The sequence below is a fragment of the Chelonia mydas genome, chromosome 6, assembly GCF_015237465.2.
Source record: "Chelonia mydas isolate rCheMyd1 chromosome 6, rCheMyd1.pri.v2, whole genome shotgun sequence".
NCBI lineage: Eukaryota > Metazoa > Chordata > Testudines > Cheloniidae > Chelonia > Chelonia mydas.
This window is the reverse complement of record NC_051246.2, coordinates 33,867,546-33,891,220: the sequence shown is the minus strand read 5'-3', so window position 1 is coordinate 33,891,220 and position 23,675 is coordinate 33,867,546. Positions and strand designations below refer to the sequence as shown.

General features: G+C 39.0%; 1 protein-coding gene across 2 annotated transcripts in view; it reads left to right on the top strand.

The window, feature by feature from the left end:
- Positions 1–21,747, top strand: part of INSC (INSC spindle orientation adaptor protein) — a 133,522-nt gene extending 111,775 nt beyond the window's left edge. For both annotated transcript variants that reach the window (XM_007057095.3, XM_037899746.2), the window contains 4 exons: positions 9,394–9,460; positions 15,307–15,462; positions 16,241–16,317; positions 19,560–21,747. In XM_007057095.3, coding sequence (XP_007057157.2) covers positions 9,394–9,460; positions 15,307–15,462; positions 16,241–16,317; positions 19,560–19,688 — 429 coding nt within the window. In that variant the 3' untranslated portion in view covers positions 19,689–21,747. The remainder of the gene's footprint in view (positions 1–9,393; positions 9,461–15,306; positions 15,463–16,240; positions 16,318–19,559) is intronic.
- Positions 21,748–23,675: the final 1,928 nt, after the last annotated feature.

The following is a 23,675-nucleotide window of genomic DNA, read 5'->3' as shown; positions in this document are numbered from 1 at the left end:
CTACTCTGAAACCCATCCTATGCTGTGTCCTGAATACCAAACATTCTGTGCTGGCTCATATACTATTGAATCTTCTTCCTTCATATAGTACCAGGCACCAGAGGAAATTCACTCCTATTTTTTTAGAGGTTTCTTAGGACCTCTTGATGCACCTCTTAATTGTCTAAAAGGTCTTGCTCCATAAGTTTGATACCTCAAAAGCAATACCTGCTGTCAGCCTTTGACTGGGCGGGGGAGGGGGGAAGCTCTCCATTTGCTGCCTCCAGGTAGGTTGATTTTGCTTTGATGTTTATTAGATTTCTTTATTTCTGTACATAAATTAAAAACTCCATATTGCTTCTTGCAAGTGGCCAGACATGCCTTTATCCTTGGAGACGGCTGTCTGGAACTTTGCAAACTCTCTCTGGCTTATCTTTATTTGATTCATTTAAGTGATACAATATTCACACTCATAATGTATAGCAGAAATTAATTTTACTTAGCGATGAATCAGCCTTAAAGGAGTAATTAACTAAGAAGATTAGCAGTTCCATATTGATCTTCTTTGCCACTCAGTTTAATGATTTGGTCATTTTCATTTTGAGTTTGAATTTTTCTCCATATATCAGCAGTATCAGTAAAAGTTTATGAAACACAGTGACCTTAGTAACAACAAAGATCATGACCTTCACCTCTACAGGACAGGACTCATAAAACTAGGATACTGATCATTGAAGAGCAGGGCACAACTGGGAGGATATCCTTTATTCCACTGGGTCCCAAAATGTACCTCTATTGCCCTCTAATGCCTGTTCACTCTCCCTCTATTTCTTCATCTTTCCCTTGCTAGCATCTTCACTGTTTCTGATAGTTGGAATTTCTAGGCAGCAGAACTGACCAGTAACTGCCAATAGTGAGGGGACAGAGAGAGGGCAGCGGCTTCAGCAGATGTTACTGAGCATGCTCAGTCTGTATGAGCATGCTTAGTACAAGCCAAGCAGGCACCTGACCCCGCCTGTCCCACACATCATCTCTGCTAGGTAGCCTTTAGTCTCCATTCGGGACTGAGTTTTCCCAAACAGTGAATAAACCTTTTTGCCATTTAGTCCTTTTGACACACTTTGGGTTTACAATGAGGACATTCACTTTGCATTACCTTTTTAGCCTGTAAATGAATTTTTCATCTAGTCCTAGCTATAACGCAAATACAGTTTGATACCTTTGTTCGCTATTGGTTAAACATGCTAATAAATCAACATTTGTTATTTAAAACAAGACACATTATCATAGTCCATTGTGGCTATTTGTCTCCTTGCAATATAATTTCTTCAAGATGATGCTTCTCCATTCAACATATCTGATGAAAATTTCTTTAAAGACCCTTAATTAACTTAATAGTTTCCTCAAATTTCAATCAATTTTTTCTTTACAGAAGATTGATTTCCCAGAAGTGTTTTATTTCTGTAATGGACCACTGACACTAAGAAAACATGATTTAACATCATTCCATATTTCAGTGTCAACCAGACCAAAAAAAGACAAAAGGGGGAGTTCATCTTTTACAAATTCAGTAGAAGTTGTGGTTGGTTAGACTATTCTTTTGCGGGGGGGGGGGGGCTAAAAACTCTTTTTTGCAGTACAGAAAGCAGTTTTTGTTTACTGTAAGATGTAATGATACAAATGCTGCCAATTAATATTAAAACTAAAAAATGTAGGTGACATAGCTGTCTAGCTGGTTCTTATATCTGTGAGGTCCTTGTCAATTTAGATGGCTTCTATTAGATTTTGTATATGTGCTGTGAGATCCTGAGAGGTTAATTTTATAAATCCATAAGACTAACGTGATGTGGCAACACTTGTAAAGATATGAAACCCAACATATATTTATTATTATTAAGCTATATAAGATTTAAAGAGAAGAGACTTTCTATAGAGTTTTTAAAATACACTGTAGACCTCCTAAGTCACTAATACATTTGTTTAGAGCCTGTTTTTTTTCAGTGGTGCTAAGCACCCAGAGTTCTGAGTGCTCAGCATCACTGAAAATTAGCTTTTAGGCCTCAGTCTGGTAAAGCATTAACTCACATAACTTTTAAGCATGTGAGGAATTCCATTGGAGTCAATGGGACTATTCATGTACTTAGGTGCTTTGGATCAGGACTTTTAAGGGAAGTGCTTAAAGTTCTGTTCAGAAAAGTGTCTTTGTAAAAGTGTCATGGTGGGGCTCCGTGTTCATTATATCTCACCGATTCTACGATTATCGTGCTATAGACTACACCATTATAATTTCACAATAACAAGTAAAATTTTGATCCCCCTGCACCAAGGCATAGCCCCATAGTATTAAAACTAAATGAGAATCTTATTCAGTAGTTGACAGCCTGTGACACAACTCAGATTTCATGTAGTGGTACAAATACTTGCTGATCAGTTTATCTGTCAGTCTGATCTGTATTTCTAGGGTGCTCATCACCATTATGTCTGAGTGAAGTAATTGTTAAGTGATCCCTAAGATTAATGACTGCATCAGTATTTTGAGACAATGTCTCAGGGTGGAGGCTCACATAGCTTCCTGTTGCCTGCCACTGTGATTCTGAGCTAAAATAAACTGTTGAAGCGGAGGTATACATAGCAAATGCAAAAGGGGGAAATACATCAGAAGAGACAGTGTAAAGACTGAATTTTTGACCAAAGAGAGACCGTTAATAAATGCAAAGAACAATACAATATGCAAAGTAGTTAACAGCACATGTGGATTACTTGCTGTTCTTACCTCAAGATTTTAACTGTTTAAATTGGTTTTAAGGGAAAAAAGCACGCAAAAGTCTTTATTCAATTTGTAGACTAATTGCTTCCGAATTTCATTTTGAAACATGAAGCTGTTTTTGATTTATAGGAGCATCTAAAAGAATCTTAAACCACAAAACCTCTTTCTCTTACTTCTTTTTCTTTCCTTTTGTTTCTACTTCTAGAACTTAAAAATTGTGCAACTGATTTAAATCAAATTTGGCCTGAAATACTAAGTTGCCACGTAAAGTCAAGTTTCTTTCTGAATTATGAGCCCTTCAGAAATAGTTTCCAATCAAAATTAGTGATAGACAGATGTAAAAAGCTTCAGAGGTTTGGATAATCTTTCAGAAGCTGGGATGCTTATTCAGATTCTTCTTGTGCTTATCCCAGTCTGTTCCATTTGAAAAGCTGGAAATCACCTGAGAAGAGGGTCTCTAGGAATTTTCAGAAATTCCTATGTAGGTAGAGTTGCTACAGCATGAAAATATCCTTTCTCAGGGTATTTTAGTGCTTCTGCTTCCAGCCCAAACCAGGCAATTCAGAGATGTGTTTGAAAATCCCAAAGCAGGATAACCCATTGGCTTCAAACCTCCAGACATTTTTTTCTTGGTGGTTCAGTTCTAGTTTGGCTTGATTCTTATCTTATCCAAGCTACTTTGCCCATCCCTAAATCTGAGCATGTACTGTAACTGCTGCTACTCATTAAAATACCAACTACTGATAAGAAAGAAACAAATATGATTTGCATCATGTGTAAGTACAATGGTAATGAGAACCCTAGCGTTTGGATACTCGAATACGTCTAAGGAATTGATGAAGTGTGAAGTTGGCTGAAATTTAGGAACTGAGGAGCAGATCTTGGGCCCAGTGGAGATGTGGCTGTAAACCATCTTTCCCTTTACCTGATTTTGCTGTCTGGGTGCCACTTCCCACTCCCCAGCTTAAATTAGAGCGCATAGGGAATAGGAATTATCATTGTAAAAGACCTGTCTTAAATCCCTTCCCCATTCTATGATTTATTGTTGTGGCTAGTACTTTGTGGGCAATGTAGTGCAATTGTAAAGGCTTAGAGAAGAATGTCAGATACCTGTTTATACTGGGTAGAGCTTCACTGGGAGCTAGATGGTTGTTCTTGGTAGCAGCCCTCCACTGCTCTAATGGTGATATGCTAAAAAAACACAAAAATTCTGAGCAAAGATAAATTCCATTTGAAATCCTTGAGATACTTTTCAGATATCCAAACACTGCTGCTGATTCAGGAAGTATATAAATAATTCATCCCCCCCCCCCCCCCGCTACTCTGTGGAAGATGAGTTAGTGTTCCCAATGGTGAGAGAATTTGATACAGAATAATGGTTCCTGAGTCAATGAGAGAGAGTATTGGTCTTTTTTTTCCTGTTCTTTTTAGTTTTGCTCTAAAATCCATACTATGCCAAGTGTACGCTTGGTGATCTATTAAAAATTCAGATAACATTTCAGCTGCTGCAGCAATAACTGTGAATATGTTTTTGCATGTATGTGTTGCGCCCATCACTAAAAATTTAACTTGTATCTATAGTAAGGGGCGGGGAGGCCAAGAGTCTTGGGTGCTATTACCTGAAGTTTATGCAAAACACAACCCAGTTACTTTGGTCTGGAAATGAGTGTAGATTTGTCTGAGGACTTGAGTGTACATCTTTAGTCACCAAAGAACGACTTACTGGGGAGTGATAATGCAAGCTCTTGCACTCTGCTCCACCAGTATGCCCCAGCCTTAATCTGGAAGGCCCACAACTAGGAGTTGACGTGGTTTTCTTTCCTGAACATTCATGGCCGCTTTGCAGAGAATGCTAATAAGGGTGTCATTGCTATCAATTGTGGTAGAGGTTTTGTTGATGCAGCTGCCTTTTCATTAACTCAACATAGATATCACTGGATAGCCATTGGGTAGTAACAATTTCCAGTCACAACAGCACTGCACTGGATTTTAACTGGTGACTCTGAGGTGAAATGGTATAGCTATTCCATTATCAATTCTTTGATTCTCTGAGTGACTCCGTCCTTCCTATCAAGAGAATCCAAAAAAGGTTCAGAGAAATGTGACTTCCTCTAGACATGGGAGTATTCTAAGGACAATGAACAAAGACTGTATTTTGTGGCCAGTACCCTTCCCCCACACCTTATGGTTGAGGTTGCTATGTTTATTGACAGCTTTCCTAGAGATGATATGTCTAGGAATTACACTGCAGTACTGGAAATCCTGATTGGCTTGAGCTGTGACTTTCCCAATGGTCCTATAGATCTCGAGCATTGGCAGATAGTGAGAATGTGGTCTGTGTTCCATTTTCATAGATATCCTAATCTTGTACTGTCCTATGACACAGAATTCATTGGTTGCTAAAGGATCCAGACAAATTTCAAATTTGAAGCAAAGGAGATTTAGGTTCGATATTAGGAAAAACTTTCTAACTATAAGAGTAGTTAAACTCTGCAGTATGCTTCCCAGGGAGACTGTGGAATCCCCATCATTGGAGGCTTTTAAGAAAAGGTTGGATTTGTCAGGGTTGACTTGGTCCTATCTCAGTGCAGGGGTCTGGACTGGATGACTACTTGAGGTCCCTTCCAGCCTACATTTCTATGAGTCTATGAAAAAGAAGAGCATTTTCCTCAAAATGATAATTAGGCTGCATCTACAGATAGAATTTTGTTTTCACCTGGAGAGTCCATTTTTAGTGTTTACATTGTCATTGGACTTTGGCCTGCATTACAGCGTGTCTCCATTGTATGAATCTTGATATGAGAGAGAGGAGTTTTACTTGTACTAAACTGGTCATCCCAATAAGTGTATGATTTTTAAGAATAAGTACAAACACTTAGAGTAGGATCTTCTCCCAGTTAACCTGTATTCTGTGTTGCTTGTGTATGTAGTTTACATTACAAAAAGGTATGACTTATTTTTCCACTGAAAAATTCTGCTCACTTCGAGTGAAATAATCTGAATTCTTCTCATGCTGTCAGATGGTGCTTAGAGCATAAACAAAGCACCACCATCCATCTATCCTGCACCATGTCCTCTGTGATGTTAAGTCCTGTAAGTTTTCCTTCTCTGGCTAGCGTTTAATGAAGAGATTTTTTTCAGCTGGTCCCTTTGTCATGTTCTTACAGCTGCCCAGTGGCATGCCTGCCATGCTAGGTGCTCTGGCTTCATGCTTAACGCATGTCCCAGATAGTTCCAGCTTTTTTTTTTCTGGAAAACTTTCATGATAAAGGGTTGGGACATTCTTTTTATTTGTTATAAATTAATTTAGTATAATACCTAGTATTTTTCAAAGGCCTTTCCTTTCAAAGGCGGTCAGACATCTGTCTGGACCTTTGGTGGGCTTCTGGATTTCATGTCTGTATGTTAAGATGGAAATAACAGTTGAGTTGAAGATTCATAGTTTGGTCTTTACTCTAAAGCTTAAGTGCCTTTAACACCAACTTTAGGTCTTCAAATAAGGCTTTAGTTGGGCCTGAGTGATGCATAAGCCTCTGCATAACCCTCTGCACAGGGGTAATTTAACCCTTTTTGTCCAGTGCACAAATATCTCTCAAAAATATGCAGTCCTGTATAATCAAGGAAAGCAGAGCTGTCTTGATCGAGCCCAAATACACCCCTCACTCAAATAATTTCTTGTATAGAAAGATACACAACACATTTTTATATATAAAAATACTTATTAGATAAAATAACTTGAAGCCGAGAAATAATTGGCATGTATTCAAATTGTGGTTAATTGACTTCATCTATCACTTAGAGAGCCACATGGGGTACTGACTCTGCATAGAGGAAGTAATTTTCATTAACAGGATATAATTTAGAATGAAAAAATATATACACGCTGCTTGAAACTCTGTTAATAATTAACATGGAATAAATACCTAGACATATATTGAGTTTCCATTTTTCTACCTGTCACTCTTTAGAGATTCATCAACTCATTTGCATCCTAAGTAAGTGAATTTATTCAGAGAGATGACACTGTAACACTGCCTTGGAAAGTGGAAGACCTTTATGTCAGAGCACCAAAAATTAGTCACCTTTGTTACTATAATGGCAGAGTGAGATCAACATTAATGGTAATTTGTTCGCATGCTTGCTTACATCTGTCAAGGAAGTTTGTTTGTTTGCGAACACAAATCCTACAACTAAAAGCTGTTAGCCAAATCTGTCCTCCTTCAGTCCATTATTCCTCAAGCAGATCAACAGCATCAAGTTAGAATAAGGAAAAAAGACAACAAAAAATCCTTTTAGTACAATTATTTATTTGTTTTGTTTTGGAATTTACATATAATAATGGTTATTCACAATCCCTTTACACAGTAATGTCAACAACATGTGTGATTCTTTGCATGCAGCAAGATATGCAGGGAGTTATGTGAATGTTAAATAACAATATCTTTGCATGTGACCCTGAAACGCTGCATCATCAAAACCAGTATAGTATAGTTGATTGAGTATGGGATTAGGAGTTAGCTGTTTCTGAGTTCTAATCCAATTTCTATCGATAAGTCATTGTGTGGCCAAAGAGAAGTTGCTTTGGACCTGATTTTGAGAAGCACTGAAGACCCACAACTCCTATTGTGATTGCTCAGCAGCTCTGCCAGTCAGGTCCCTAATTTCTGTCACATTTCAGGGTGCAATCCATACCAGTGAGGGTTGTCAGCACCTGCCCTGAAACCATGGCTGCTTCACAATGCTTTGCTGTTGTAGCTCCCAACCTGGGCCTCTCACAAATAGGATGCAGGTCACACATGAGTGTGTGTGTGTGTATGGCCAAAGCCCTGGTCCAGTAGTTCTGACCCCAGCAGTCTGTCAGCAACACCCAAGTCACACTCTGGCTTCCAACAGCCTTGGTTGCTACTTGCAGGGTGACCCAATGCACTCCCTGTTCTCTAATTTCCCCCAAACATGTATTCTGCACTGTACAATCCTCTCCAGGGTAGTTCAGATATTAGAGGTCTGTTGTCCCTGTAAACAGTCAACATTCAACAGTTTGCTACTTTAACTGGAGTTACCCTAACAGTTCAGTTTAACTACAACATAAGATTAGTTTTGATTAAAAAAATGTATTTAACTACAAAGAGATTTTAAGGATGTGCAAGTCTAAGGTATTAAAGTCAGAAGTGATTACAAGAGAAATAAGGATAAAACGCTTTCTAGTAGCTAAAACTTTAAAAAGTTAGATTTGGCTCAAGGTAAAAAATCCTTACCACATGTTCCCATCAACATTGACCCAAACTCTCAGATCAGAATCCCCATGCAAAGTCAAAGGGCTGCTTCCTTTGTGTTCTTAGGTGAAAGAGAGGGAGTGATAGCTTGGGGTGTTTTGCCCCTCAGTTTTATAGTCTAGTCACCCTTTGAAAGGCATTTTCTGAGGGTTACCCTAGATAAAGTTCATTCCAGCTGTGAGGATGGAGACATGGAGTCTTGTGGCAAAACAGGTTCCATGTTGTTGATTGCTAAAAAGCAGATCTCTCTGTTCCTGCCCCTCTTCCTTGCCAAAGAATGGCCACTTGACAGGTGAAGCTAATCAACGTTGACACCTGGAAAGAGGCGTAAGCTTTTCCTTTGTCTTTGAGAAACTGGTTTACTCAATCCCCAGACTTGTCTGGTAAACGCATTGTAGTCATAATTTCAGTTTATGTTCAGAACTCTTAATATGCATTTTGTACATACTTTACAGAAGAATATTAATCAGTGTTACCAGTTTTTAAATGATGCTTCCCGAGGCATATTTTGCATAAAGATTATTGTAATAATGTGTAGGGTGTGAATACTTGATTAAGAAGCGCTGAAGACCCACGACTCTTACTGTAGTTGCTCAGCAGCTCTGCCAATCAGATCCTTCATTTGTTTCCTCAGCTGCAAAATGCGACTATGGCACCAATTCAGGAAAACATTTAAGCAGGTGTTTAAGTCCATCTCTGTTCCGGACAACACTTGAGCATGTGCAAAATCCCATTGACTTAAATACATGCTTAAATCCTACTTATGTGTTGTCCTTGGATAGGTATGCTTTCCAGAATCAGGGCCCAAAATACCAACCTCCCAAGGGGGTTCAGAGGATTAATCAGTGTTTCTATCATGCTTTGAAGATTAAAACTGACTTCTAAGTAGTAGTATTGCTTGGATATACACTGAAGTTCTCAGTAGCTACTCAATGGGAGTTTTGTCTGAATTTGAGTATGGAATTCAGGATTTGTACCCAAATGAACACTGCTAGGGGCCCAATTGTTTGTAGCCCTTCAGCCTCTTTATGATGATTTAGCAGCATAAAGGGGCTTCCATAAAGCATGCAAATCTTACCACCAACCATCCACAACCTCCATCTGGCAACCCCCAGTACATGTTGGCAGCATGGCTGGGGGAAAGGAGACATAATTGGAGTGCCACTACCCTCCAGCTACTCTTGAATGTTATTAACAGCTGAGTGTAAGTTGAAGCAACCTCAGAGTATGGAGAACTGATAATAAAATGTCAGCCCACAAGGATAGTTTTTTATTCTACTCTATTGTTCCGGTTGTTATACTATCTTATTGAGTATATTTATCATTTCTGAATTGTAACATTATATTTTATGTTCTCCTCTCTCATTAATGCAGGTTGTGACAATATTAGCAAACATGTCTGTGCTGGACCAGTGTGCTTCAGAAATAATTCAAGGAAATGGTATGTATTTAAGCTGAGTTAATGCTGTATTTGTATGTATAGAATGCACATGAGAAAAGGAGAGAGCTTGAGAGGTGACCTGTGTTAATCACAGGGCAACATGATCTACGGATGCGATCCAATGCAAATGAAGCCTGTTGTTTGCTAGAATTCTTAGTGGAATCTGCATCTGCTGGCCAATACAGGTTGATGAGGGATACAAAGTGAGGTCTCGGAATGGCCTTGTAATTGAAATATGCTGCCATTCTACAACATGATTTAGAAGACTTCAAATATATAGCCATCCTGCATGATTTAATATTTATAGTTCACGTCATTACCCACAGCTGTATGTTGAGGCAATCTGAAGCATTTTGATAGTAACATTTGTTTCTGTAAATTAAGACTTAAGGTGTTTGAGAAGACCTGTGATTCTCATAAATCAGATTACATCATCTATGTATTAAACTTTGCACATTAGCATCCTGCATTTTGCATTGTTTCATTCAAACTGTACAATGCCATAACAAGACATTACTGCTCCAAAGTGTACAAGCAGCAGCAGCAGCAATGCTTTCCCATAGCCCTTTAACGATTATTTTTGGCAAAACTTCATTATTTGGGAAATGTACATTTTAGATTTGATTCTGACCAACAGGGAGGAATTGGTTGCAGATCTGAAGGTGGAAGGCAGTTTGGGTGAAAGTCGTCATGAAATGATAGGTTTCATTATTTTAAGGAAAGCGCAGCAGAATCAGGACAATGGATTTCAAAAATAAAAGCAGACTAACAAACTCAGAGAACTGGTAGGTAAGGTCCCATGGGAAGAAAATGTAACCGATAGTGGTAGGTATACTTCCTAGTGGGGAAGGAAAGTTACTAAGTGATATCAAAAAGATTGGGGTGTTTAATGCCTGTTTTGCTTCAGTCTCCACTAAAAAGGTTAATTGTTACTAGATACTCCAGTGCAATTAATGTTAAGAAAAATGGGGAAGGAATGTAAGTCAAAATGAGGCAAGAACGGGTTAAAGACTATTTGTATAAATGTATTTGGATACATTCAAGTCAGCAGGCCCTGATGAAATGAAGTAGTCAGAATACTTAAAGAACTAGCTGAAGCAGTCTCAGGATTATTAGCATTTTTTTTTTGAGAAGTCATGGAGGATGGGTGAGAGGCAAAAATAGGGCCTGCCTTTAAAAAGAGGAACAAAGAGGACCCAAGGAATTAGACCAGTCTGCCTAACTTTAATATTTGGAAAGATACTGGAACAACTTATTAAACAATCGAGTTGTGTGCACCTAGAGGATTATAACGTTATAAGGAATAACCGGCGTAGCTTTGTCAAGGACAAATCATTCCACACCAACTTAATTTCCTTCTATGATAGATTTACTGGCCTAGAGATAGGTTGGAAGCAGTAGACTTGATATTTTTGGATTTTTAGTAAGGCTTTTGACAGTCCCACATGACATTCTCTCACAGCAAACTAAGGAAATGTGGTCTAATTACTGTAAGATGGATGCACAACGGGTGGAAAGACTACTCAAAAGTAGTTAATGGTTTGCTGTCAAACTGGGAGGGATATCTAATGGGGTGCAACAGGGGTCATTCTTGGGTCCAGTACTAGTCAATATTTTCATTAATGACTTGGATAATGGAATGGAGAATATGCTTATAAAATTTGTAGATGGCACCAAGCTGGGAGTGGTTGCAAATACGTTGGAAGACAGGATTAGAATTCAAAACAACCTTGAGAATTGGTCTGAATTTAACAAGAAGAAATTCAATAAAGTGCTTCCGTTAAGAAGGAAAAATCAAATGCCCAATTACAAAATGGGGGAATAGGCTAGGCAGTACTACTGTTGAAAAGGATCTGGGGTTGTTAGTGGAGCACAAATTGAATGAGTCAAAAACGTGTTGCAGTTGCAAAAAAGGCTAATATCATTCTGAGGTACAGTGTCATATTTAAGACACAGAAGATAATTTGTTCTGCTAAGGAGTACTGTGTCCAGTTCTGGGAATCACACTTTAGGAAAGCTGTGAACAAAAGGACAGTGGACAGAGTCCAGAGGAGAGCAACACACATGATAAATGGTTTAGAAAACTTGACAGATGAGGAAAGGTTAAAAAACCCCAAGGTATTATAGGAGAATGTAAGGGCAAGAGAACAGTCCTGTGGATAAGGAAATAGCAGATCTAACTGATTTTATGGTGGCACCTGGTAGGAGCTCTATAATTATGATTATATGATCTTAAAATGGGGTATAAATTCCTGTTGTTCTCTAAAAGTAGATGGCTAATCAGTGAAGTTTCACACAGCTTTTTCTGTCCCATGAAGTTTAGTTTGGTTTTGCTTAATATGTTTTTAATAGAAAGGGTTTGAATTTGAGTTGTGGCTGAAACATTTATTTAGCAGGCCTACTTTTTCAGTGTTGACTAATACTCTTAAAATCATTTTTTGTTTACACAAAACTTTGTAGAAGTGGATTCTGAGGATAAATGATGCAATGATCTGTTTGCTAAATATAATTAGATTTAGGGTAATTTTTAGTTTTCTCACGTTATAGCTGAAAGTGTTGTGCACACAGACTTGACTGATGGAGGATTGGCACAAACTAACCTGGATTCAATAGGGTCCGTGGACACATAGGAGGCTTAGGTTTTCATTTCCTTACTTTTGTGTGTTTGTGTAAGGTGTGTGTGTGTGTGTGTGAGAGTGAGTGTGAAGTAAAGCTGCCTTACAACAAGGTTTTCTTGTGTATTGATTACACTATATATTAGGGTCATGCTGTGTGTAAGTTCATGCATTTTCAATTAGGCATCCTCTAAACAGTTTGTTATTACAGCTTCATCATTACTAAATACACACCCACTATTTCAGTCTACTCCTCGTAGAATTAAATCCTACAAGGTGCTGAGTCCTTCTGAGAAGTGATGCGCACTCTCCACTGCCACTGAAAACAATAGGTCTGATTCTCTTCTCACTCAGATTGGTATAAATCAGGAGGAACTTTATGGAAGTCCATGGAGTTACACCAGTGCCAAATGAGTGACAGAGGAGAATCAAGCCCAGTGGGAGTGGAGGGCACCTAGCATCTTGCAGGATCAGGTCCTTGCTGAATTGACACTGCCGGTTTCAATAAATTGTGAGGCAGTTTGGGGATGTGCACGGACATCCACTATAATCTAAGGTGAGACCACACATGTTCACTTCATTTGTGATGAGTAAACCTTATTTGGACCCAGACCAGGGTGTTAAAATGTTAATGCATTAGAACACTGTGCCATCTAGCCTTCCCTCTTAGCCAGTGAGAAGATGCAAGTAAGTGATCAATTTAGTTCTGGCACATGTCCATGTAAAACGTAGACTTACTTAACCAAAGTGTGTTAGTGGTACAGTAAAGTCTGCATATTTCCCTCTTGTTGGAAGCTAAGACCAAGGCAGCTGCCTCTAGGCTTGTGAAAACGGGTGAGATCTAACTTGTGCATAATAGTTTCCTATGTCTGTATAATATGGTAGCAGTTGGTTAGAAACCAGAGATACTGATGAGAGAAGAGTCTTTGGAATTGGAAGATCTTGGATGGGCTCTCTTCACAACTTTGGTTTCTAGCTCTGATTCTTTTGGAAGCAATTAATATTTTTGTTAGTTATGTAAATGTTCTAACAAAAATATATATCCATAATATTAAATAATAGATGTAGGTAACAATAAATACATAGACAGAAGTATACAGATTATTGACATTCTGAGTAAAATCCTGGCTCTATTAAACTAATGGGAGTTCAGTTGTAATGGTATTTAATTGGAATGGAAAAGGGGCTTCATATCCCTTTTTAAATGTTTTTGACGTAGTATTTCTCTGGTTATCTATCTATCTACCCCTCTCTGCTGTTTTGGTACTGAAAGGGTAGGTTTTGTGAATGATATAATTTTTAATAATCTTGCTGTTGCTCTCATCTCTTAATCATTATGTCCTGTCTTACAGGTATCATGATACCTTTTAAAACTTATACTTAGCGTGTTTTGCTCTAGATATACTGGCAGTGTGATATTTTATGTTTTTGTTATAGATAACTATGTGAGCCAGTGGGTGCTCCCCTGTAATCTAGCTCATGAGAAGTCTAGGGGCTGCAAGGAATCTTTTTTTCTCTTACTGTGTGTATGTGTCCAGGGAGCTGATGGGTCATCAAAACATCTAATTGAGTACAGTAGCTGTTTCATTGCTGTTTTGATTGTATTATTGTTACAGATATTTACAGGGTGGCCATCAGTGTAGTATCAGGACACACATTATACAAGGTACATAGTGGAAGAGTACACAAATAATTTTCCCTTCCCTTGCACTTCTGTGAAGGGTCCATCTCCCCCAAAGCACCAGGACTGAGGAGTCTAGCTTGGCTGGTGGTATGAAATGTCTGTTGGGGTTGTGCATGGATAAGGCTATGTACCTGCTCCCTCTGCACTAGCCAACAGAGCTACATGGACACGGTGATGTGTGCACGCCTCCCTAGTAACAGAATATAGCACGATCCTGCAGCAATCACAGTGTAACAGGGAACAATGTGCAGCCCAAAGCCTGCAAAATTGGGTAATGCCTTAAAGTGACAACCTTGCCCTGTGTGCTGACATCTGATCCCTGCAGGCACAAGGTGCGGGGAAGACTTGTCCTGGCAGAGCAGAGATCCCCCGGCGCTCCCAGCTGGTGAAAGAATGGAGCTGTGAGAGCAGGGCTGCTGAGGACTGCCTGCACTGCCACAGGGTTACTGACACCCAATCTCTGCAGGCTCATGGTGCAGGGGGGAGGTTGCACTCCCTTTGACTGTCACAGAGGGATTATTTTTTTAGTCCATTTCAGTCAGCTGAAATTGACGTCTCCTGATATCTATCAATTTAAATTGAATCCTGCCAAAACTAGCCATGATCACAGACCAGCAGATTAGATGTGCTGACCAATAACTTCACAAAATCCTGAGCCTTCACAGAAGCCTAACAAACTAATGTTGCTGAACCATAAGCACGGGGCCCTATGCACGTAACATCAAACTGGCAAAGTAAAGGTACTTGGCTAGTAATTTTACAAAGGCTTTGAGCTTATCAGTCAACAGGTACGCTAATAACTTCATAGAGGCTTTTAGCTTGACACTAGCCCACCAAAATAGATTTGCCGAGTGGAAATTTAAAATAACCGTGAATATTACAGTAGTTATAATGTCATTTTATAACAATTGGAGACCAAGGCACATATCTTGGAGTTTTTGGATGAATAAACTGAAGCATAAAACTTTACTGAGACTGCAACAAGACCAAAAGAGTCTAAAACATGAGATAAATATCTTCCTTCCATTCCATGTCTGTAAGTGTCACTGAAGTCCACGGGAGACATACAAATGTATTTGAATTGAGAATTCAGTCTATTAGCCATGATTAAATTGAAACATTAAAAAGGTGTTTTAAAACACATGAGCTGGAAAGGAAAATTACATACATGTAAGATCTTCTAATATACTTCAGGCGGCTGCATATAAGTTGATCTTGAATTAGAAGTTGAATGTAACAAAGAATTAAAAGCACCGCCATGGATTTTGAGCCGGATGTGATAGGTCAGTCTAAAATCCAGATGTCAGTCTGATCTAGAACAATCTGGAGAGAAGAGGGGGAAATGTGAATGAATTTGCTGGTTCCATATGTTTTCTAGCTTTCTGTAGGTGACATATGTTTTTGCGCAGATGCAGATTGTGCCTATATTCTGAACGGCAAAATCATATGTTGCGGTTGTGCAGCAAAGCTTGCTTCGCTTTTAAACTACTTTCTTGTATGGAAGTTTTTGTTTTCTGGGAGAGATACTAACAGCAACTTCTTTGTAGGTGTTCAGCTTTTAATGGAAATGCTCTTTGAGAGATCATCTTCTGGGAATTCAGCAGAGGTCACTGCTTGTGAGCGAGTTCAGCAGAAATCTGCCGTTACTCTGGCACGGCTCAGCCGAGATCCTGAAGTGGCACATGCAGCCATAAAACTCAGCTGTAAGAATTTAATGCTAACCTAGTGGCAGACAGTAAAATATGGAGAGAATGAATTCCGGCTGAGACTAGGGCAGCAGAGGCTTTTGCTGGTTTAGCAAGGAGAGAGGCTCTCTGATATCACTTGTTAATGGTTGTGCTCTACAGACCACGAGGTTTCCTGCACAGTCTGTCCTGACAGTGGATGTGGAGAATGTGCTAAATGAATCTATGGCTAATTTTTCAGTGGAAACTGAGGTGCAGCTTCCTCCTACACATAGCTAGAGATGGAGGGGATGGGGATACAGAGCTTTTACAGTGACTAGCTATTGCTGTCACACTTGAAGATGCAGAATCTACTCTCTCCTCAACTTAAAACCTCATACATGTATGACTAGTAGGATCCTCCAGCAAAGAGAGACAGTAGGGACCAGATTTTTCCAATTGAAAAATTGAGGAAAAAACATGTCTGTTTTGGGGAGTTGGGGGATGATGGATAGGAAGGATTTTTTTTTTTTTAGATCGTCTCTATTCATTGTAAAAGAGCAGTAGAGGGTAAAAACAATGTATTTGTTTATGCTTTGCCGTTATCTAACTGGCAATTTTAAATTGCACAGCTCATTCTAATGCATGTGTGCAGAGTTCCTTCTCTACCTCTTGTATAGCAGTTGTATTCATTCACAATTGTATTAAATGAGACAGATAAAACAAAGGAATCCACCAGGCTGATTTTTGGTGTCAAAATGGCAAGTTTTAGTTAGCAACAAACCTTGTTTATCTTCATTCTTTTTTACTATTTTAGGTATTCCTCGCCTTATAGAACTCTGCAGATCACCCACTGAAAGAAATAACAGTGATTCTGTTCTAGTGGCTTGTCTGGTAGGTGCACTTAAGCCATCCTTTATCTCTCGTGAAAAATGCAGAAATCCTATTAGTTTCAGTGAGATTTCAGTGTGTGTAAGTAACACAAGTTTGTTGTAAATTACATGTCAGACTCATCCCTTCCTATCTTGGGCCCAGTGCTGAGTACCTTAATTCCCATTAAAATCAAGATTGGCACACAGTGATGGGGTGTACCAGTCCCTTCAAGGCCCTCTGCTCGAGGCCCTGCACTCCTACACACCCTGCCCCAGGAAAGGAAAAATGAAGGTGGGTCCTCTAGGGCTGTCTAGAAAGGCTGCACTGAAGCAGTCAATCAGAGCCTAGCAGGCTCAAATAAAAGGAATCGCAGGGCTTGCACAGGTCAGTTCCTGGCTGGGACCAGAAGGGTGAGGAAGGGGGCTCTGCTCTGGCCAGAGGAGCTCAATAGACAGACTTACTGTCCCTGGGAATGAGAAGACCTGGAAGATTTGGCTAGTAGGTTTGTGTCCTCTTCATCCTCAGTGATGTTACAGTCATGACCTATTTAATTTCACACTGGGAGTTGGTTGATTCTCATTGTATTTTAAAACTCATCCAATGGCTTCTAACCTCCTCCAGTTTCCTAGATCACTCACAGTCAGGCATTGGAATAGGACATGGTGCAAAGACAATCCTGTCTCCTGGCTCTGACTTCCTTTGGATAGAGTTCAAACCTCCATCATAAGTGGAGCTGGTAGCAAAGCCTATAGTTAAGGTTGCCAGACACTTTTCATCGTAAGACCTGTTTTCAGGTCCTTATAACTTAGCCAAAGCTTAACCATTTGAGAGGAGCCTGAAGGAGTGGAAAATTTGTACTGATTGGGCAAAGAGACTGGAACTAGGATGAGAATTCCCAGGGGGTGGAGAGACAGGACTGGCACGGGGGCAGGCTGGAGAGGATGTGGACACACTGGGTCAGGCTTGTGAGGAACAGAAGTAGAAGGCTCTGTACTAACTAGAGTACATTCCTTTCCATCACCAGGAATCGAACCCAAGATTCCTGAGTCTGAACTTTCCTCTGCTGTTGACAGATATCCATGAAATCCACAAAGTGTGTCTCATCCCCCACTAGTGGCTTGTATAAGTAAAGGATGACAACTTGCTACTGCTATCAGTTACTTTATTAGCCAAGTGCCAGAAGTCTGGGCAGTGGATCTAAAGGATTGAACTCTGCTAATGATGCCTCTAGGGGCCGGTATGATTCCACATGATGGAATTTCTGTATTTTCAGTTTGCTTTTTTAAAAACCCAGAAAATCACACACAAAAAGTATGTTTAAAGAACATTTAAGGTTGCAAAGTCAAGTACTTAAAAGTTAGGAAATGCCAAAATTTAAAGTTGCATGTACAATCTTAAACAGCGCCCTTGTGTGTAGGCATTATGATATGGTTTTTAATTACATGATCGTATACTATTTTTTTCTACAAGACCCCTTTTGAGTGCTTACTTGGCAACTTTAACTTTTCTTTAATATAGTTTTTGTGTGTAATAGATATTACTGGACCTCCTCACTGCCATTGATTCTGTAAGGTGCTGCTTACAGGACCTGTCAGGAGAAGGAAATGCCAGCACTATATTAGCTTCATTCGTTCCTCTAAGGTAGATCAGAATGAATCCTGATAGAGAGTATTTACATATTGAATGGACAGGATTCAATACCGTCAGCTCTCTTCTTCAGTAAATATGAAGCCAGAATGTGTACTGTCAAAGTGCAGAATAAGACTCTTGCGCATGGGGGCAGGGCACCTTCAGTGAGATAAACATGACTATGGAATGCCTTAGAGGACAAGAGCAGACTGAGTTCCAACTAGGCCATGTTCACATCTAAATGCAAGGGCTGGTTCTTCAATAAGTCTTTGTCACACTTCCTGGGGTACCCAGGGTTGTGAGGCACCTTTCTATCACCTGACTGTAGTGCGAGGAAGCCTCGTCTATGCCTGCTGGGGGTCAGCTCCCCAGTTCCACTGGCCACTCTGTCTGTTGGTGATAGGCACACTCCAACCCCTGAGCCTGCTGAGTGTCTCTCTGGAGTGCCCTGCCCCTGGTCCACTGGATACTCACAGTAGTCACAGATTGCCTCAGTTTGCCAGTCCACTTAACACACATAATTTAGATATGGTTATAGTGAAAACAAGTAGAAGTTTATTAACTAAGGATAGAGATTCAAGTGACAGCAAGTACAAGTATTGGAAACAAATAGTTACATATAAAACAAAACCATAACATGCATTCTAAAACCTAAACTTAATTAAGTAGGTACTCTTTTCTCATGTAGAGAAATCTCACCCAAAGTCCTTTGTGTCTTACAGCCAAATTGGCTGTGACCCTCCATTCATAAGACAAACATGCTGTTAGCTTACTTCTGAGTCAAGGATCCAGGGTGTACTTCTGAGCACCCCGATATATCACAGTAATCCATTGTATTTACTCGTAAAGAGGATCCCCTCATGCTATTTATTTCATCCTGTAAGTTTCCTCTCTTGAAGATTTCACAATCTCTTGATGAGCATTTGGCTTGCTATGCAAACAGGCATCCAGCGTGAGACGTACAATCAGAGGTGAAAGTAAGCTGGTATGGGCCAGTACGGCATACCGGTAAGAAAGTGGCTGCTGGTACGGGCCAGTACACAGCCAACATTGAGCAATGTACCGGCAGGGCCACTGATATGCAGGGGGGGGGGGGGGGGGGGGGGGGGGGGAGGGGGAGAGACAAAAGGGGCAGCTGCCCCGGGGCCAAGCAATTTAAAAGGGCTCCTGGCAGCGGGAGTGTCTGTTGCCTCCTGCTTGAAAGGAACCTGTCTGAGACATGTCAACTCCTGGTTACCAGCCTTAAGAATATAATATTCAGTACAGTCTCACAACTCCTTAAATATCTATACATATATTTCATAAAATGATTGATGCCCAGTGGGCTACTGGCTGTCAATAGGGAGGGGAAACAAAGGTACAGAAAGTGAAATGACTTGCCAAAGGTGTCGCAACAGGTCATGCATTAAGGTCATGCATTCAGTCAATGCATTCAAAAGAACAGCTTCATAATCAAATTGAGAGGGAGATTTAACTGGATGAGTGGACAATTCAGTCTAGTACATAGGTCCTATGCTGGCCCTGTGCACAGGGGTCAGTTTCAAGTATTGACCATTATCGGTGAGCACTATATGTTATGGACTCAAAGTGAAGAATTTACTAATCCTTAATTGTACTGTCATTGTTTCTGACAGGCAGCCTTACGAAGACTAGCAGTTATGAGTCCTGATGGCCTTGAGGATTCAGATTTCCAGCAGTTGGTAAAGCCTAGACTTGTGGATTCCTTTTTGCTGTGCACAAATATGGAAGAGAGCTTTGTATAAATGACTAAATATAGCCTCCAAAGCAATTGAAATAACACATGCAGAATGATGTAGTTCTAACAATTATTTTTATGATTAATTTATTTTAAAACTAAGGTCTGGTATGTAGAGAAAAAGAGACAGAAAAAGCAATCTTGTATCAGTGGTTTGAGCAAGTAATCCACCCCCCCTCCCGTTTTTCTGCAATACTTATGGACATGTCAACAAATCAGAAAATTATGAGTATAACTATTGTCATGTTAGATTTGGGGCCAGATTTTCTTCTTGATTACACTGGTGTGATGAGATTGCAGCATGATAACTAGGGGGAATTTCATCCCTTGATTTTAAATGTTATGACATTTTATCACTATTTCTTTGTAATTACAGTACTATTAAGTTGTCCAAAAGATTTATTAGCTTAATGCACTCATTTCACAAAAATTGATTCTTAAAAATGCAAAAATAAACTTCAATACAATAGAAACAGTACCATCTGGGCACAAAATTCTCAAGTCTCCATTCAGGTATGCTGATTTGCTGATATGTTGAAGATCTGGTCCTACTTTTTTTTTTATAAACAGAACTGTGGAAATACCTGCACAGGATTAGATACTGAAGGTATGTAAGAAATCAAATAGCCACATTTTCAAGACTGAATTCTGAGATTTTTTGAGAGTTGATTTAGGCTGTCTAAAAATGTGGTCCTTTACAGAATATATAGTTACAGGTCATTTTTTCCCTATTTTAATTACATGAAATTAAAAAATCCTGGAAAATGATAGTTTGTAAAAATATGTACAGAAATATACCTGATTCTGTACAAAATGTTTAGATATCCACAAATAACTTAGCATGTCACACAAATCCGTTTTCCTTGCATTCCATAGTTGTACGTGAATTCCCGTAGTGCATAAGCCCCAACATATTTTTAGTGATTCAAGCCAATACTTGTTTGAAAGTATGTGTGCATATATTTTAAAAAACAGGTAAACAGATTATAACTCTGACTGAACCTTGAGTTATTCTGTTTTCCTAGCTTGTCATTTTTCTTTAAAATGTAGGGTGGAATTTTAAAATTCACTCAAAGTTGGCAGAAGAAAATTCCATTTGTAGATGTTTACATAGAGGGTAGAATTGATTGAAAAATGGGAATTTTTTCATCAAAAATGTTTGAACTTCGAAATTTTTCAGCCAGCAATGTCATAGGAGTCTTTTTGCTTTTACGTCTCTATAGTAACTCAGGAAGATTTGTGTTTTTGACGTTTTGTGGTTGTTTGTGAATACTGCTCTGAATAATTTGTGGTAGGCAACTATCTGGTGCTAGGACCTCTGCAAAAAAAAAAAAAAAAAAAAAAAAAAAGGAAAGAGAAACCCTACTTCCTGAATTTACCTCACAGAAGTGTTCTGAGGCTTAATCCATTAATATTTGTTTAGTGTTTTGAGATTTGAATGAACGGCACTGTGCAAGTGCTAAATTGTCATCATCGTCCCAGTTTTGATGAAAGATGCTTCCACCTTTCATCCTATGTATGACAAAGTCCAGCTTATTTCCAGATGTGTAGGAGCGCAGAAGAAGTTTATTTGCTGACATCTTCATGGTGATGTCTTAGGTCAACCATGTATTTATCCTAGATGAAGGTTAACATGCTTTTTATAAATATTAGCATATATACAGTGACCGCTGCTTTAAGCAACCACTCAAAGTTCAGACAAAAATCAGATGCTTTACAGAGATGCTTTTCTTATATGAGTGGAGATTACTTCTGCTTAGTATACCATGACTATTTTGAGGCGGCCCTTTAAGACGTGACGGTGCACTGTAAGGATTGGTCTGTTGTAAAGGCTTCATTGTATTATACCAGTGACTTTGGCACTTTCCTCACTAAAAGTAAATACATATTTGAACTGACACATTAAATGGTGAAATCATCATTCCTGGTGTAAACCATTTAACTTGATAGCAACACATAGGATAGTAGAGTTTACTACAGGGATCCTATTAAGATGTTATAATTTATCTTTATAATCCAAAATTGCATATAAAGGGCCAAATTCTGCTCTGTCCCATTGTTGTAAACCTCTCTTCTTTGGCTCTGGTTAATGTCAGTTATTCTGTATTTGCATTCGTGTAGCTAAGAGTAAAATTTGTCCCATAATGTGTTCAAGTCAACAGCTGCATTCAAAAATGGATAGGTACAAACTGCATGCCGTTGTTCTGCTGAAAAACATGTCACATCCAAGAGGGGACAGAATTCACTGGTACATGTTATGCCTGTGTAAGGCCAAAGGGATGTTTATATAAGTACCAAAAATAGCTATCAATAAAAATTAAAGAAGTCCATTTCTCATGTGCACGGACACCACTTTGCGCTACTTTGTCAGTCTAACATGGGTGCACGTGGAATTTACATTGCCAGAATCACATGAAGTAGAACTGTGTGAATAACTGATTTTTTTGTCATCTCTGTGGCTGTTCTGAAAATTTTTTTAAAAAAAATTGGTTTCAGGTTGACTGAAACAAACATTTTCCAAAATTTTTGGTGAATTGAGGAGTTAAAAAAATAAAATTTTGTTTCAGATTGAACAAAAGGTTTTTTACCTAAAAGAAAATATTTCTTTTTAATTTGAGCTTTCTGAAATTTTTTTTCATGAAATTAAATTAAATTTCAAAGCAAATTTGTTTTGAATCGAAAAACTGAAACATTTAATTTCAAAGGTGTCAAAATGAAAAAAAAAATGATTTTCTTCCCCAGACTTTTTGTGTGTGTGACTGGAATAAGTTGGTGAATTCAACACAAATTTGTCTACATTGCAATTTTATAGCCCCACAAGTCTGAGCCCTGCAAGCCCAAGTCAGCTGACATGGGCCAGCCGCAGGTATTTTATTGCAGTGTAGGCATACTCCCAGTATCGCACAGGCAGAAGAGTGTTTTGGACTACATCCAACTCTTTGGGAGTGCAACTAGTCAGTAAAAGCTGGTAGAAGGAATACAGACACTTCAGCGCTGACCCGGGTAGAGCAGAAATAATAGTATAGGTGCAGTGGCGAGCCAGGACCCATTTATAGTAGGGCATCGTACAAAGGGAGAAAATTCATGGAAAAGCACAGCCAAACAACCCTTTACATCCGCCACATATTGGATCACAAGTGTCCTATTGATTCACAGTACAAACATAGTCAACAGCCCTCAAGATCTTGAACAGCAGAAAACCGGGCTGGGTGGGAAGAGGTGGGGTGGGGTGGGGCCTGGGGCGGTGTGGGGTTTTGAGCACCCCCTGGTGGCCCAGAGGAAACTGGCTCCTCTGGTTTTTATTAAATTGTGTTCCATTTTTTTTTTGGAAACCAAACCCCCAAACATTTGAAGACAAAACAACATGAAAATTGTCATTCTGAATTGGCATTTAGACATAAAATGTTTTTTTGTTTTGTATTTTTAGCCAAAAAGAAACAAAATGGCATTTTAATTCTAAATGAAAATTTGTTTAATTTAAGAACATTGATTCTAAAAAAATCCCTTTTGTTTTGCCTTTCCATGGGAAAAATCAATGTTTTCAATTGCAGCCGTGTTGGTCTTCTCTCTCTTACCGACAGAAGTTGGTCCAGTAAAAGTTCTCATCCATCTTGTTTCTTAAATAAGAATTGACAGTTTCCAATGAAAAATTTCAGTTTTAATGAAACCATATTTCTTAACAGGAAAATTTTGTGCATCAAAATTGTTACCAGCTCTAAAATATATGTATTAAACCTCATTGAAGTCAAGGAGCTGCAGCGGGGAACATAGGGCAGAATTTAGCTCAGTTACTTTGGAATCTGAAAGCTATGCTTGCTTAAAAAAAATTCTCCCTTCATTTGCATTTCTCAGAACTGTTTTTTAAATTGTATGTTTTTGAAATGTTGGACAAATGGGCAGTGAACTGCAAGCTCCTTTGTAAGTTGTTTAACAGACCTTATGACTTTGGACTATGAACTGAATATTTGTATTGAAAATAATATTTAGTTCAAGT